Source organism: Hyperolius riggenbachi, chromosome 10 (assembly GCF_040937935.1).
Source record: "Hyperolius riggenbachi isolate aHypRig1 chromosome 10, aHypRig1.pri, whole genome shotgun sequence".
Classification (NCBI taxonomy): Eukaryota; Metazoa; Chordata; class Amphibia; order Anura; family Hyperoliidae; genus Hyperolius; species Hyperolius riggenbachi.
The window spans coordinates 87,458,079-87,471,780 of NC_090655.1; the positions used below are offsets into that span (position 1 = coordinate 87,458,079).

Below are 13,702 nucleotides of genomic sequence, written 5' to 3' on the forward strand. Positions count from 1 at the left end.
ACTCTCCTGACCCCTGACCCAGACATACTGCGCGCACATGCGCAGTATGTCCTGTAATCTTCGCTTCTGGCGTCGCATCATGACATCAGAAGTACGGACACTCCCCCGCCTCCTGCGTGTGCGCTCCAGCGGCTCCACTATAAAGCTAGCATGTGGACTGACGGCAGGGACCGAGGAGAGCGGTGAGTATGTCCTTTTCTTTACCTACACAATGCAGGTTTTATCTCTCTGCAGCCTTTCGGCTGCAGTATCCTTTAAGATCACATGACCACAAAAAAAAACAGGATTTCAGTTGCTGGTGCCTTCTTTGACACAAAAGTTATCACATGATACATTGAGATTTGGGTTTTAGGACTGTTGGACGTCATCCAGGATAAAATAACAAAATGTCACTGTGCTCCACATCTTTTTCATTGACATTTTAAAATAACGGAAAATCTATAAAATTTAGCAATGTCCTTGCAGTAGATGTGATATGATGGTTTCTGTTGGTGAATTGAAAACTGAATGGGCAAAACAGTTTGGATTTTTTCCATTTGTTTTTTATTATGCATAATTTAATACTTTATGCTCCTCAACGATTATCATCTTTGACACCTTTAATCTAATTATATTCAAGGATGTAGTCTCCCTTCATTTGAATGAACTCCTTTAATTGAGATTTTAAATGCTATTTAGGGCAAAATAATTTAAGCCTGCGGCTCCAAAAGTCCAAGCCAAGTCAGCCATGGTTCAGCTTCCTCTCTGGTGAAATTGTAAATGTGAGATCAGGAAGAGGCTTCCATTTAGGCTATAAAACAGACGGATTCAGGAAAATGTAATTAATGAAAATGCTTTAAAACTATGGTGGAGTGAAAAGCTAAGTACACACATGCAATAATTCTTGAAAGTGTGGGGACCGATTCTGTACAGATGCATCACTAGCCTTCAGGCTAGGGATGCACTCTGTTGCTTTGGAAGGGGGCGGAGGGATTACGATCGGTGAATGGATGAGCTTATTCTTGCAGGTGAGAGGAGCAGAAGTAACATTGCAATTGGTGCTGCTCAGGTGTTGGGGGTTGTTAAGGATCCAGAAAGACTGATCCTTAAAGTGTACCAGAGATGTTGTTATACAAAGATTTTTTTTTTTTACTTACCCAGGGCTTCCTCCAGCTCTATAAGCATGTCTGAGTCCCTCGCCGTCCTCCCCCAGTCTGCTGTTCAGCCGCAATCAGCCCCAGTAACTGGTTCAGTCGCGTCGGTCGAGGCCATCTGTGCAGACGTGCTTATGGGGCTGGAGGAAGCCCCGGGTAAGTAAAAAAATATTTTGTATAACAACGTCTCTGGTTTACTTTAACAACCCTCAACACATGACCAAAAAATGGATCTGAGACCTCTACACACAGAACCATTGTTGGCTGAAATGTGCGTGTATACCTTATAGAATTATATACCTTATACCTTTTTACCTTAAATGTTTACCGTATACCTTAAAGAATGGCTATCCTCAAAAGAGGACCTGGGTCAATGTAGCTGGCCACAAAAACTTTATTAAAAGCTTACTGGCCAATGCATTTTATAGACATCACATTTGTCAGTAATGTGCTTTATCTAGTTTATATGGCAAATATAGGCCACCCCTTTTATAACATTAAGTACAATATACAAAAACAAAATAAGGGATTGAACATGACTAAAAATCAAGTACATAGACAAGGATAAAAGATCGAGAAATGTACTGTACAATCTGTGACCGCAGATTGTACATTTCATTCCTACATGATCATGGAACCCATGTTTTATCTGTCAGGCCTGTAGCAATATCCACTCGCAAATCAGCTCCAATGCCCCACTCTACCTCCACACGCTTCACACTGTGCCGCCGCACCGCCGCTTGAACGAGAGGTGAGAGACAACACCTACCCGACTTCGGTTACACCTAGGCCTTTAGTGTGCAAGGTATTGGAGCTGACGCAGGGTGAGCAAATACACTTCCAGGCCTAAACAAGAATACAGAGTAGCAAAGTCCAGCAACAGTCCCGGGTCATACACGTGTAAACAGAGATGTCGCAGTACAGGAGGGCTAGACTGGAGAGAGGTCAAAGAACGTATCCGAGGTCAAGGCAGGCAGCAAACAGTCGGAACGATAATCCAGGCAATTGGTCGGTTCAGGCAACAGACAAGGGGAATCCAGTAAACAAGCAGAGATCAAAATCCAGATAATCCAATATAAGAACAGCAGGTAAACAGAGCACCTAGCAACCAAGCAAGCTAGAACTCTCATGGGCAACATGCAACTGTCACAGCAAGGTTTAAATACTGACAGCATCCAATCAGTGGCCGGCCACATGCACACAACAGCCAATCACACGCAGGCATTAATCTTGTTTAAAGTGGACCTCCGGACTAAAAATCGACTCCGCAGCACTGAAAAGGCCTGGTGTTTCTTTAACAGCTTCACAGCATCAGAACTTTGTTTCTCTTATGCAAGCTTCATTTTTAGCTGCACAGAAGAAAACTGCCCGGGCTTTTTTTCCCCTGATGCTGTGCAACGCATGATGGGATTTCTGATGTTGTTCTCCTTCTGCTGTTTTGGTGCAATTTTTTTTTTTTTTACATTTTGAATTTGACATTTGAAACCTAGCGTATGCAGCTGGGAGGGGTAATCAGGACAGGACAGTTGGAACTGTCTCCTGCTCCTTGTCACCTCCTTTCAACCAAAAAGATGGCTGCCCCCATGACAAAGATGGCGGCCCCCTGAATCACAAACATTTGCCTGTTCTTTTAAAACAGGGTGGGCAAGAGATTATATTACCTATCTATTCTAATTAACCTCACTAATGTAACTTGATGACAGTATGTTTGATTAGGCTGAAGTTCCCCTTTAAGTATCAGCCGAGAGAAAGATCAGCTGACACGGGTGGCAATACATGTCAGCTGAGTAACCAGTACTAACCCGCAAAACATCCTGACTGTGTCAGCTATAGCATAGTGGTCAAGAGCATTGCCTCCGACGCGAGAGACTAGGGCCTAATCCCAGCCAGGGTCTGCATCCATACATATTTATTACATAAATCCCTGCCTAAGTGTCAGCTGACTCTACCTCTGTTGCCACCTCAGACCATACTGCGGCCAAGAGGAGCGATCCCTTACATTATCCTTGTCTATGTACTTGACTTTGACATGTTCAATCCAAGTTATATTTTACTATCTGCTTTGTAGATCTATCCATTGGCCTAAAAGCCCTTACTTTTTTTTTGTTTATGTATACTGTACTTTATCTAGCTGGGAACAATAGTAATCACCTCTGTAACTTTATTGCAGTGGCAGCTACACATTGTACCCAGCCTGATAAGGAACATTATGGACCTGGAGAAGTCAACGTGTGGTCCACTACTCCATAGTTGTTTGCTTCTATTTTACAGTTGGTTGCCTAGTTCTGACAGTGTAAGGTTAGGAATTTATGGCATAGTCCCACAGAAACACTTTTACTGGAGAGCAACAATGGGGTAGGTTATTGTTAGTGATTTGAAAAATTACTGAAATAGTTCAATTGTTCTATCTTCCAAAGACACCTTAAATACACCCCCCCCCCCCCCTTCTAGCTCTTCTTAATGCCTTGCATGAGCATGCATAAAAACTTGTCAAAACTGTAGGGTTTAATGGCTTTCTGTAATGTCTAGGATTGCATTCAGTATAGAAGGAGTTAAAAGCTTAGCCAATAATTTAGGAACTATTGGAACGATTCTTTATCTTAAACTTAAATGTATTTTTAAGGCTGCACATATGCAAAGCTTAGGGAAGAGGAGAAATATAATTGGCGTTAAATCCTTCAGCACAAGGTGAAAGTGATTGCCAGATAAAAGGGTTATACCAAGGGCACATTTCTAAAATGAATGCCTAATATTTAAATATGAAAAAATGAAAGCAGCAGAATTGCTTTTAAAGCTCTGTAGCTCTGTAGAAAAAAAAAACTTTGGTAGACCGACGTTCGTTCTCAGTCATTAATACTAGGTGTTACACACACCTAACTTTCACAACAAGTAGGGGTATAGTTGGAGCCGGATCATCCACAAGACAACCCTAGGCAGGTGCCTAGGGCCTGGAGAGGGCCTAGGGGCCTGGTTTATTCTAGACTCCCAACACATCTTACCAATAAAGCTAGGAGGCCATCAGGGATGGACACAAAGTTGTTTCTTGCCTAAGGCCCCATATCGCCTTAACTGTTTGCCGACCACTCTACGCCGAATGGCGTGGACGCGGCGGCAGCCCCAGGACCGCTTCACGCTGATTGGTGTGAACGGCCTTCTATGGGGCTAGCAGGAGATAGCATGTGCACCTCCGCTTGGAAGGCGGAGCTCTGCCTTCAGACTCCCAGCGATTGCCCCTCGGAGACTGTTAGACAGCGAAACCAGTCTAATTACCCTGTACAGTGCTGCGATCTAAGGCGTGTGACACGGCTGTCCCCTCCATAGGCTGGGGAGTGATCGGCGATCATAGGCTGAAACCTATGACAGCCGATCACGCTGATTGGCTGGCAGGGGGTGGGAGGGAGGTGGGAATAAAAAAAAAATTAGCACATTTTATTAAAAAATACAATAAATGTTTATTAAAAAAACAAAACAAAAACTGGGGAGCGATCAGACCCCACCAACAGAGAGCTCTGTTGGTGGGGAGAAGGGGGGGGGGGGGGGATCACTTGTGTGCTGAGTTGTGTGGCCCTGCAGCTAGGCCTTAAAGCTGCAGTAGTCATTTTAGTAAAAATGTCCTGGTCACTAGGGGGGTTTAACACCGCGGTCCTCAAGTGGTTAATCTGTTTTTGAGTATAGTTTCGATAACCAGAAACCACTTCATGGGTACAGGATTCAGGCCCTTCTGCATTAGCCAAGACGTGGTCCAGGATTTAGAAGATTAATAAAAAGTGGTCTAGATCAACTCAACATGATGAAATGGTTTACACGGTTTTGATGAGATGGTAATACACTCTAAAGCATTTTTCATTGACCTATGGAAACATTCTATGAATCTTTTGAGTGTATCATTTGTTTGCCATTTGTATACATGGTTTCTGATCCTTGTTAGCCTTAATACTAACCTAGGACCACTGGGAAATGTTATAGAACTATTAAGATTATCACTGATTTGCATTTGCATGCCCTTGGTCAGATTTTCATGACTGTATCATACATATGTGAAAGGCATGCTATGTTATACTGTTGGAATACCCAATGAAAGTTGAATTAAAAAAATATATTTTAGGTTTTTCTAGCCTAGAAAAATGTTTATCATAACTGCTTCCACCAACAACCTCACCCGCGTCTAGTGAAAAATGGCGCCAGACATCGTTTTTAGAAAAGTGGCGCCTCATAGGAAATCATTGTAGAAGTATGTTTTTCGTTTTTTAACGTTAAAAAATGGCGCCGACGTCCAAAACGATATTTATCGTTTATGTTTTATTTCCTTTTCTTCCTAAGCGATATTTATCGTTTATTACTGTGGACTGTGGACGAAAAAATATATTGTTGGGAAATGAGCTGGTCGAACCTGCAAAATTTACATCAAAGACCAGCACTTTACCACTGTGCTACAACACCTTTCCTCAAACTTTCTGACCAGTATTTAAATATCCTTATGCGTCACACCACTATGTTACACAGCGCCATCTGCAGTTCTAATATTTGACTGCAAACACCACAGGGCTGGGAAGTAAGTATATAAAACGAAAATTACCGTTTTAAAACGTTACAAAAACAAGGTTAAAACAAAAAATAAAAACTACTCTAAAAACGATATTTTTCGTTTTTAAAATTGTATCGTTGACTGTCTGGCACCATTATTTGGCCGGCGCCATTTTTCACTGGCCCGACCTCACCCATGTTCAGCTGGTTGTGCATCTAGTGCATGGGTCCCCAACCCCCAGTCCGTGGCCCACTGCTGGTCCGTGAGCCGTTGGCAGCTGGGCCACAGGTCTGTCCTCTCGCCCCCCTCCCCCCCGCAGCCACCGCTGTGTTACCTTAGCTGGCGGCCGCTTCCTCTGTATATATCCTGGTCAGCCTCTCTCCTTCAATCCAGTCTTCTCTCATAGCAGTGCGTCTCCTGGCTGCTGTGAAGAGGCAGGAAGCTGGGCAGCGGTTCCCATGGTAACGACGATATGCATTGCCGTTACAGGAAGCCGCCCTTTTGCTTCTGCCTCCTCACAGCAGCCGGGAGACGCGCTGCTATGAGAGAAGACGGGATTGAAGGAGAGAGGCTGACCAGGATATATACAGAGGAAGCGGCCGCCAGCTAAGGTAACACAGCGGCAGCCGCATGCAGCTATACTGGCTATACTGGGGCAGATATACTGGCTATACTGGGGCAGATATACTGGCTATACTGGGGCAGATATACTAGCTATACTGGGGCAGATATACTAGCTATACTGGGGCATCTATACTGGCTATACTGGGACATCTATACTGGCTAAGGCTATACTGGGGCATCTAAACTGGCTATACTGGGACATCTATACTGGCTATACTGGGACATCTATACTAGCTATACTGGGGCATCTATACTGGCTATACTGGGACATCTATATTGGCTAAGGGTATACGGGGGCATCTATACTGGCTATACTGAGGCACCTATACTGGGGAAGCTATACTGGGGCATCTATACTGGCTATACTGGGACATCTATACTGGCTAAGGCTATACTGGGGCATCTATACTGGCTAAGGCTATACTGGGGCATCTATACTGGCTATACTGGGACATCTATACTGGCTAAGGCTATACTGGGGCATCTATACTGGCTAAGGCTATACTGGGGCATCTATACTTGCTATACTGGGGCATCTATACTGGCTATACTGGGACATCTATATTGGCTAAGGGTATACGGGGGCATCTATACTGGCTATACTGAGGCACCTATACTGGGGAAGCTATACTGGGGCATCTATACTGGCTATACTGGGACATCTATACTGGCTAAGGCTATACTGGGGCATCTATACTGGCTAAGGCTATACTGGGGCATCTATACTGGGACATCTATACTGGCTAAGGCTATACTGGGGCATCTATACTGGCTAAGGCTATACTGGGGCATCTATACTTGCTATACTGGGGCATCTATACTGGCTATACTGAGGCAGCTATACTGGGGCATCTATACTGGCTATACTGGGGCATCTGTACTGGCTTTACTAGGACATCTATACTGGCTATACTGGCTATCCTGGGACAGCTATACTGGCTATACTGGGACAGCTATACTGGGGCATCTATACTGACTATACTGGGGCAGATCTACTGGCTATACTGGGGCAGATATACTGGCTATACTGGGGCATCTATACTGGCTCTTATACCCACTTCTCCTGCTCTTAACACACTGATAGCAACACCGCATGAGAAATTCTAGCACAGGCTTCCAGTATCCATAGTTTCAGGTGCTGCATATCTCGTATCTTTACAGCATAGACCATTGCCTTCAGATGACCCCAAAGATAAGTCTAAAGGGGTCAGATCGGGAGACCTTGGGGGGCCATTCAACTGGCCCAGGATGACCAATCCACTTTCCAGGAATCTGTTCATCGAGGAATGCTCAGACCTGACACCCATAATGTGATGGTGCACCATCTTGCTGGAAAAAACTCAGAGAACGTGCCAGCTTCAGTGCATAAAGAGGGAAACGCATCATCATGTAGCAATTTCACATATCCAGTGGACTTGAGGTTTCCATTGATGAAGAATGGCCCCACTATCTTTGTACCCCATATACCACTCCATACCATTAATTTTTTGTTCCAACAGTCTGCAGTTACTGCGTTCACCAGACATCAACACAATTTCTATCCGCTCCTCGCGTGTTAATCTCGGCGACATGTCAATGGCTGTAAACAAAGAGAAACTTGTAAATAACTCATGAAAGAATAAAGTTACGTTAAAACCAAGCACACCATTGTTTTTCTTGTGAAATTCCCAATAAGCTTGATGTGTCACATGACCCTCTTCCTATTGAAAAAACAAAAGTTGGATTCAAAATGGCCGACTTCAAAATGGCTGCTATGGTCACCACCCATCTTGAAAAGTTTTTCCCCTCACATATACTAATGTGCCACAAACAGGAAGTTAATATCCCCAACCATTCCCATTTTATTAAGTTGTATCCATATAAATGGCCCACCCTGTATGTGCATTGCAGTGCATTGTGTGTTGCGTTGCTGAATGTGAACACACTGCCCATACAATGCAGAGCTCAACATATGCCTTCAGTATATAACTGTAACAGGCCATAATATGCAAATACACTTTCTATGCGTTTCTGAATAACGTGTGCATTAACAAGCATGTTACCATACAGTGGCATGACTAAGGGGCTCGGGGCCCCTGTGCGAGTTTTACATGAGTCTCCCAGAACTCTAATAGATTTCAGAGCTCTTTATTAATAAAGTCAGCTGCTGTATAAGAAAGGTGTATTTAGAGTAAGGAAACAGTTTAAGTATTACCACTATGTAGCGCACATATAGAGGTGTTCTTTACCAGCTTAGTACCAATGCAAAGCTAATAAGATGGATGAAGGAGGGCCCCTGTAGTCCCGGGGCACTGGTGCGGTCACAACCTCTTCACCCCCTATTGCTATGTCACTGTTACCATAGCAATCTTCCTCATGATATGAAGTACTGTACATATTCTCTGCATATTATGACCTGAATGGGACGTTTCATGCCATGCTTACCTTGTAACGCGGACTTTACACAATACACATAAGGTAAACAAAGCCAAACAAATATAAGTGGAAAAAATGTAAATGTAAAACACGCATACAATTATTATTATTTTTTTTAACTAGAACAGATGGGTACATTTCACCTGGAGTTCTATAATTGGTGTTTGATGATTAGGTAACTTTTCAGCAAGATCGCTGAAAAATTAATTCAAATTTTTAAAAGGTTACTGTTTCCAAATGTTACCCAGTTTGTAAATATGAGGGTCTGATTACACACTAGAGACATGCTGTAATGTTGACATTAAAATAACCTATTTTAATATGCTATGTGCTGATCAGAAATCCAGATTTGTAGACTTGGTGGGTAAATCCGGTTCCCTTGTCCTATATGAAGTCTTCAGAAAGTGTGCACATTTCCTACATGAGAGCTAAACAAGTATAAGGTCATTCTGCAACCTTGTGCATACCACAAATGATGTGGGCAGCTTGCCATTTTGAAATGAAATGAGTCCTTCTAGCGATTAGTCTGTTCAGAACAAGTTATAGGATAGTATGGTATAAAAGGAAACTGTGATGATTTTCTTTGGAAACAATTGGGCAGATCACTAACCTTTAGGCCGGTTTTACACCTGGCCCTTGCGTTTGCGATGCTCCACCCCCCCCCTCCCCCATCACATTGAAGAGCAACGCAAAAAACTGCATTCATATGACCCTGCAGCAGAGTGCGTCTACAAGGTCATATGTATTGCGACGCTCCTGCACGCCCCCAGCTGCCCCTTGCCAAGTCTGAACAGGAAGTACGTCACTGGGATTCCCAGCCTTCCTGCTGTATTTGCATTTTTCCGCGTATGCACCACCACCAGCAAATTTAAAATGTCTGCATCGCCCATTGACTTGTATGCATTCTGCTGCAGCGGTGTCAATGCAGAAGTAATGGGGTAAGTATGCTAGGCCCCATAAACTTTCATTGCTGTTGCATTACACTGCATGCAGAGCTAATAGTACAAGAGTTTCCTTTTGAAAACCGGTGCGGGTGGCACATTAAATGAAGTTTGAATAAAATCTCACATTGTTTTGCCATTTTAATGCAGGCAGACTCATTACACACAAGATGCAAGCGTAAGGTTAATCTTGGTGAAGATAAAACTGAAAATGTCGATTTCCCATCAAGCACATCAGAGGCTGCACCAAGGTAAGGGAGAAGAAGAATGCAATTCAGTGTTATGCCTCAATAAATACACAGCATCCTCCTGACTAGACTGTGGTAAAACGTTATGGGTTTTGTGTACCTCAGCCATAAAATTGCTAAACTGGCGAAATGTTGAATTAGGCCATTTAGTCATTTTACTGTAGTGTAAGCTAGAAGCAGAAATAATTCATTCTAATTCTAACACTGTAGTGAAGATACAGAAGCATCTGAAAAAACAATGCACATACAGGGCTCCATTCACTAAGCATTACCTCATTCGGTAATGCAGGAAACAGACGATTTTTACCAAACATTTTGTTAAATGTCAATTCAGAAAGGCTGTTACTGCATGGGATAATCCTATTTCTGACTAGTGAGGTAAATTGCTGACTTGTGTGGTGAATACCTCAATAAATGTCTATTCACAAAGGCATGTGGTAAAACAAGTGAGCTGTTCGGTATTCATCTCCAGCCTACAGCTGTTGGTAACTGTCAGTTATTCTGTAAACTGGACAGGCAAAGGAGACAGCCAATAGGAGGAACCACCCCGTCCTATTCCTGAGTTCAACCAGAGAAAGAAAAAGTTGCCATTACCCATACAGCACTGCTTTATAAAGCAGAAGTTGGGCTTTCAGAGATAAATCCTGTTTTGATTGTCCGGCCTTTGAAAACAAAGACTGTAATTTTGCCAGTATTTCACATCTGGATTAATACATAATGGGGATGACTCTGCTGACAGACCTGTAGTAAGACATCTCTGTTTTTGGTGCAACAACTTGTTTTGGAGCTTAGTGAATCTCAGGAGATGAATATCCTTCAGAAAAATACAATTCCAACTCCTCCCCGACCTGCACGAGGGTGCACAGTAAGCCGGAGCCACTCATGCAGGTGGGACCGCATGCTACTGCCCATGTGCGGGCGTGCTTGCCCTGGTGCAGCACAGCCATGCTTATGCATAAAGAGGAGCACAGCCTGGATCTTCCAGAGGGTCCTGGCAAGCTGAAGCAGGAGTGAGAAGAGGCAGCCTTAGAGGCCTTCCAGAGGCGGCCTTAGAGTACGCGGAGCCTGGCGCAAGTGTCATATGACGGGCCTTAGAGCCATAAGTATACAGTAGGTAGCCAGGTATATGTGCCCCCTGTTTAGGTAGCCATGCAAACGTGTCCCCTATATAAGTAGCCAAGTATTATTATTATTATTATTATTATTATTATTATTTAGTATTTATATTATATAGCGCCGACATCTTACGCAGCACTGTACAGAGTATATATTGTCTTGTCACTCAACTGTCCCTCAGAGGGGTTCACAATCTAATCCCTGCTATAGTCTTATGTCTATATCGTGTAGTGTATATCTGGTAGTCTAGGGCCAATTTAGGGGGATGCCAATTCACTTATCTGTATGTTTTTGGGATGTTGGAGGAATCTGGAGTGCCTGGAGGAAACCCACGCAGACACAGGGAGAACATACAAACTCCTTGCAGATGTTGACCTGGCTGGGATTCGAACCGTGGACCCAGCATTGCAAGACAAAAGCGCTAGCCACTACGCCACCGTGCCCAAGCATAGGTGCCTCCAGTATAGGTAGCCAGGTATATGTGTGTAGCAGTGGAGGGGGAGCACGGCCGGGGAGGGGGGAGGGGCTGGGAGAGGGAGAAGTCACCCCTCCTCATTAACATACTCATGGAGAAGGGCCCCTTCAGGCATGGGTCGATTGCCGTACTCGCCTCCCCACAGGCCGCCACTGCCCTCTTCTTAGGTATGTAACTGCTTTTTGACCCAAAGTTCGCCTGAAGTTCACTTTTAAAGCTCAATAAAAAACAAAACTACAAAACACAATAAACGCACAAACTGTATAACACAGTTATGATGATGAATCTCACTTAGACACTTAAAGGGGCACTACAGCGAAAAACTGTAAAATTTTAAAATATGTGCAAACAGATACAAATAAGAAGTACCGGTACATTTTTTCCAGAGTAAAATGAGCCATAAATTACTTTTCTCCTGTGTGGCTGTCACTTACAGTAAGGGCCCGTTTCTACTAGAGCGAATCTGCATGCGTTTTCTGCATGCAGATTAGCATAACCAATACAAGTGGATGGGGCTGTTTCCACTTGTCAGGAATTCTGTGCGGTTTGCTGTGCAGAAAAAATCTGCACGGCAGACCCGTCAGAATTCGCATGCCACACACCCGCACGCGAATCGTCGGTAATGAAATTTAATAGAAAAACCGCAAGCGTTTTTGTCTTGCGGTTTTCCATGTGTTTTCGCGTGCGTTGTCGCTTAAAAACCCATGTCGATGCATACCGGCATTGACATGGTTAAAGTCGCATAGAGCAAACGCGAAGCGAAATCGCGTGAAAAAACGCATGGAAACGCGAACGTATCTGCACCCGCATGCAGATTCGTTGACACGATTTCCACGACGGAATCGCAACGCACAAGTGGAAACGGGCCCTGAGTTGTACAAATCTGACAGAAGTGACAGGCTTTGGACTAGTCTCTTTATAGGGAATTCACAGGGATACATTTATTTTCAAAAGCACTTAGTGAATGGCAGTTGCTCTGTCCAACTGCCAAAAAACTGTGTAGCGAGCAGGTAAGCTGGCCAGCATCATTGTTTAAATCTTTTTTAGGGAATATCTTTATAAAGAATAAAAGCCTTGCTGAGAATCCCCTATGAAGAGATAGACTAGTCCAAAACCTGTCACTTGTGTCAGATTTCTACTACCTACTGTGACAGCATTATAGGAGAAAAGTAATTTATGGCTCATTTTACTCTGGAAAAAACGTACTTCCTATTTGTATATGTTTGCACATATTTTAAATTTTACAATTTTTCACTGTAGTGCCCCTTTAACAAAAACCGTGTAATATTTAATATCCTTACTCCAGTACTTTATGAACTAGTTTATGTTAACTCTATACAAACCCCATATTGCTGCCAATGTCAAGGTGACATATCCTTCTTACATCCAAAGCATTTTAATTCCCATCTTATCAGAAATAAATTTGCAATCTTCTATAGACACGTCCGTATCATCATTTGAACACATAATCCAGCTAACTGCAAGAGATGTTACTGGCAGTGCAAGCCATCTAATTAATTGTGCTTAGCAGACATTTAGACAGCTGTAGCGCCATTAATGTAAATGCGCACAATAACCCAGAAGAAACCTGAACTTGTAATTTGATTTGCTGAAGAAAGTCAGACGTTTGGAGAATTAGGTCATTCGCAACCTTGCAAGAATAGCACACAGTATTTACTGTACACTTCACGCTTTCACACTTTGTGCCCTAATCTGCCGTGAGAGTTTGAAGCTGCTTGATGGATTTAGCCGGCTTTTATTGAAAAATGGATTAAAGCACAGCTGAGTGAGATGAAAGACTAAAATGTGCAATATCGAATACACCCACACTAATTGTAGTAATATTACTATCATTCCAACACAGGAGAAAGTTGGTGCCATTCCTTTTTTGTATGGGTTTTCTTTGTCTGAAGTGATGAGTATTCTGTACTTGACTGCATGCATGATTTGCATCACAACCTTACCCATGCCCTATAGAGGGACACATACAATAGTATGTGTCCCCTCTGTACATCCTTTCTGCACCACTGGTATTTGGGCAATAGTTTCAGTGGTCAGAGAGGTAGACCACTGAGCCAATAGTCCCTAGCTGAATATGAAATGTGCAGGCCAGAGGAGCCTTTCAGTGGTTACTCCATCCAGTGACATGGCGATGATTACACAGCCAAAGAAAAATAGACATAGAGCACTTTTGCATATGGTCATACAGTCATCTGTTGAATGAA

At 43.2% G+C, this 13,702-nt stretch overlaps 1 protein-coding gene and 1 long non-coding RNA gene across 10 annotated transcripts in view; one reads left to right on the top strand and one right to left on the bottom strand.

Annotated features, from left to right (window-relative positions):
• The window catches only part of FAM13C (family with sequence similarity 13 member C), a 508,143-nt gene that overhangs the window by 74,121 nt on the left and 420,320 nt on the right, over positions 1–13,702 (top strand). For all 9 annotated transcript variants that reach the window (XR_011024565.1, XR_011024563.1, XR_011024566.1 and 6 more), the window contains exon 6: positions 9,789–9,889. Coding sequence is in view for 3 of the 9 variants with exons in the window: in XM_068258692.1 (XP_068114793.1) it covers positions 9,789–9,889 (101 nt within the window). In the remaining 6 variants the exon portion in view is untranslated. The remainder of the gene's footprint in view (positions 1–9,788; positions 9,890–13,702) is intronic.
• On the bottom strand, positions 676–10,382 carry LOC137536485 (uncharacterized). The gene is made up of 3 exons (XR_011024570.1): positions 10,293–10,382; positions 7,760–7,861; positions 676–790 (listed from the first exon to the last, which is right to left on the bottom strand). It is a non-coding gene; the product is annotated as an uncharacterized lncRNA (long non-coding RNA).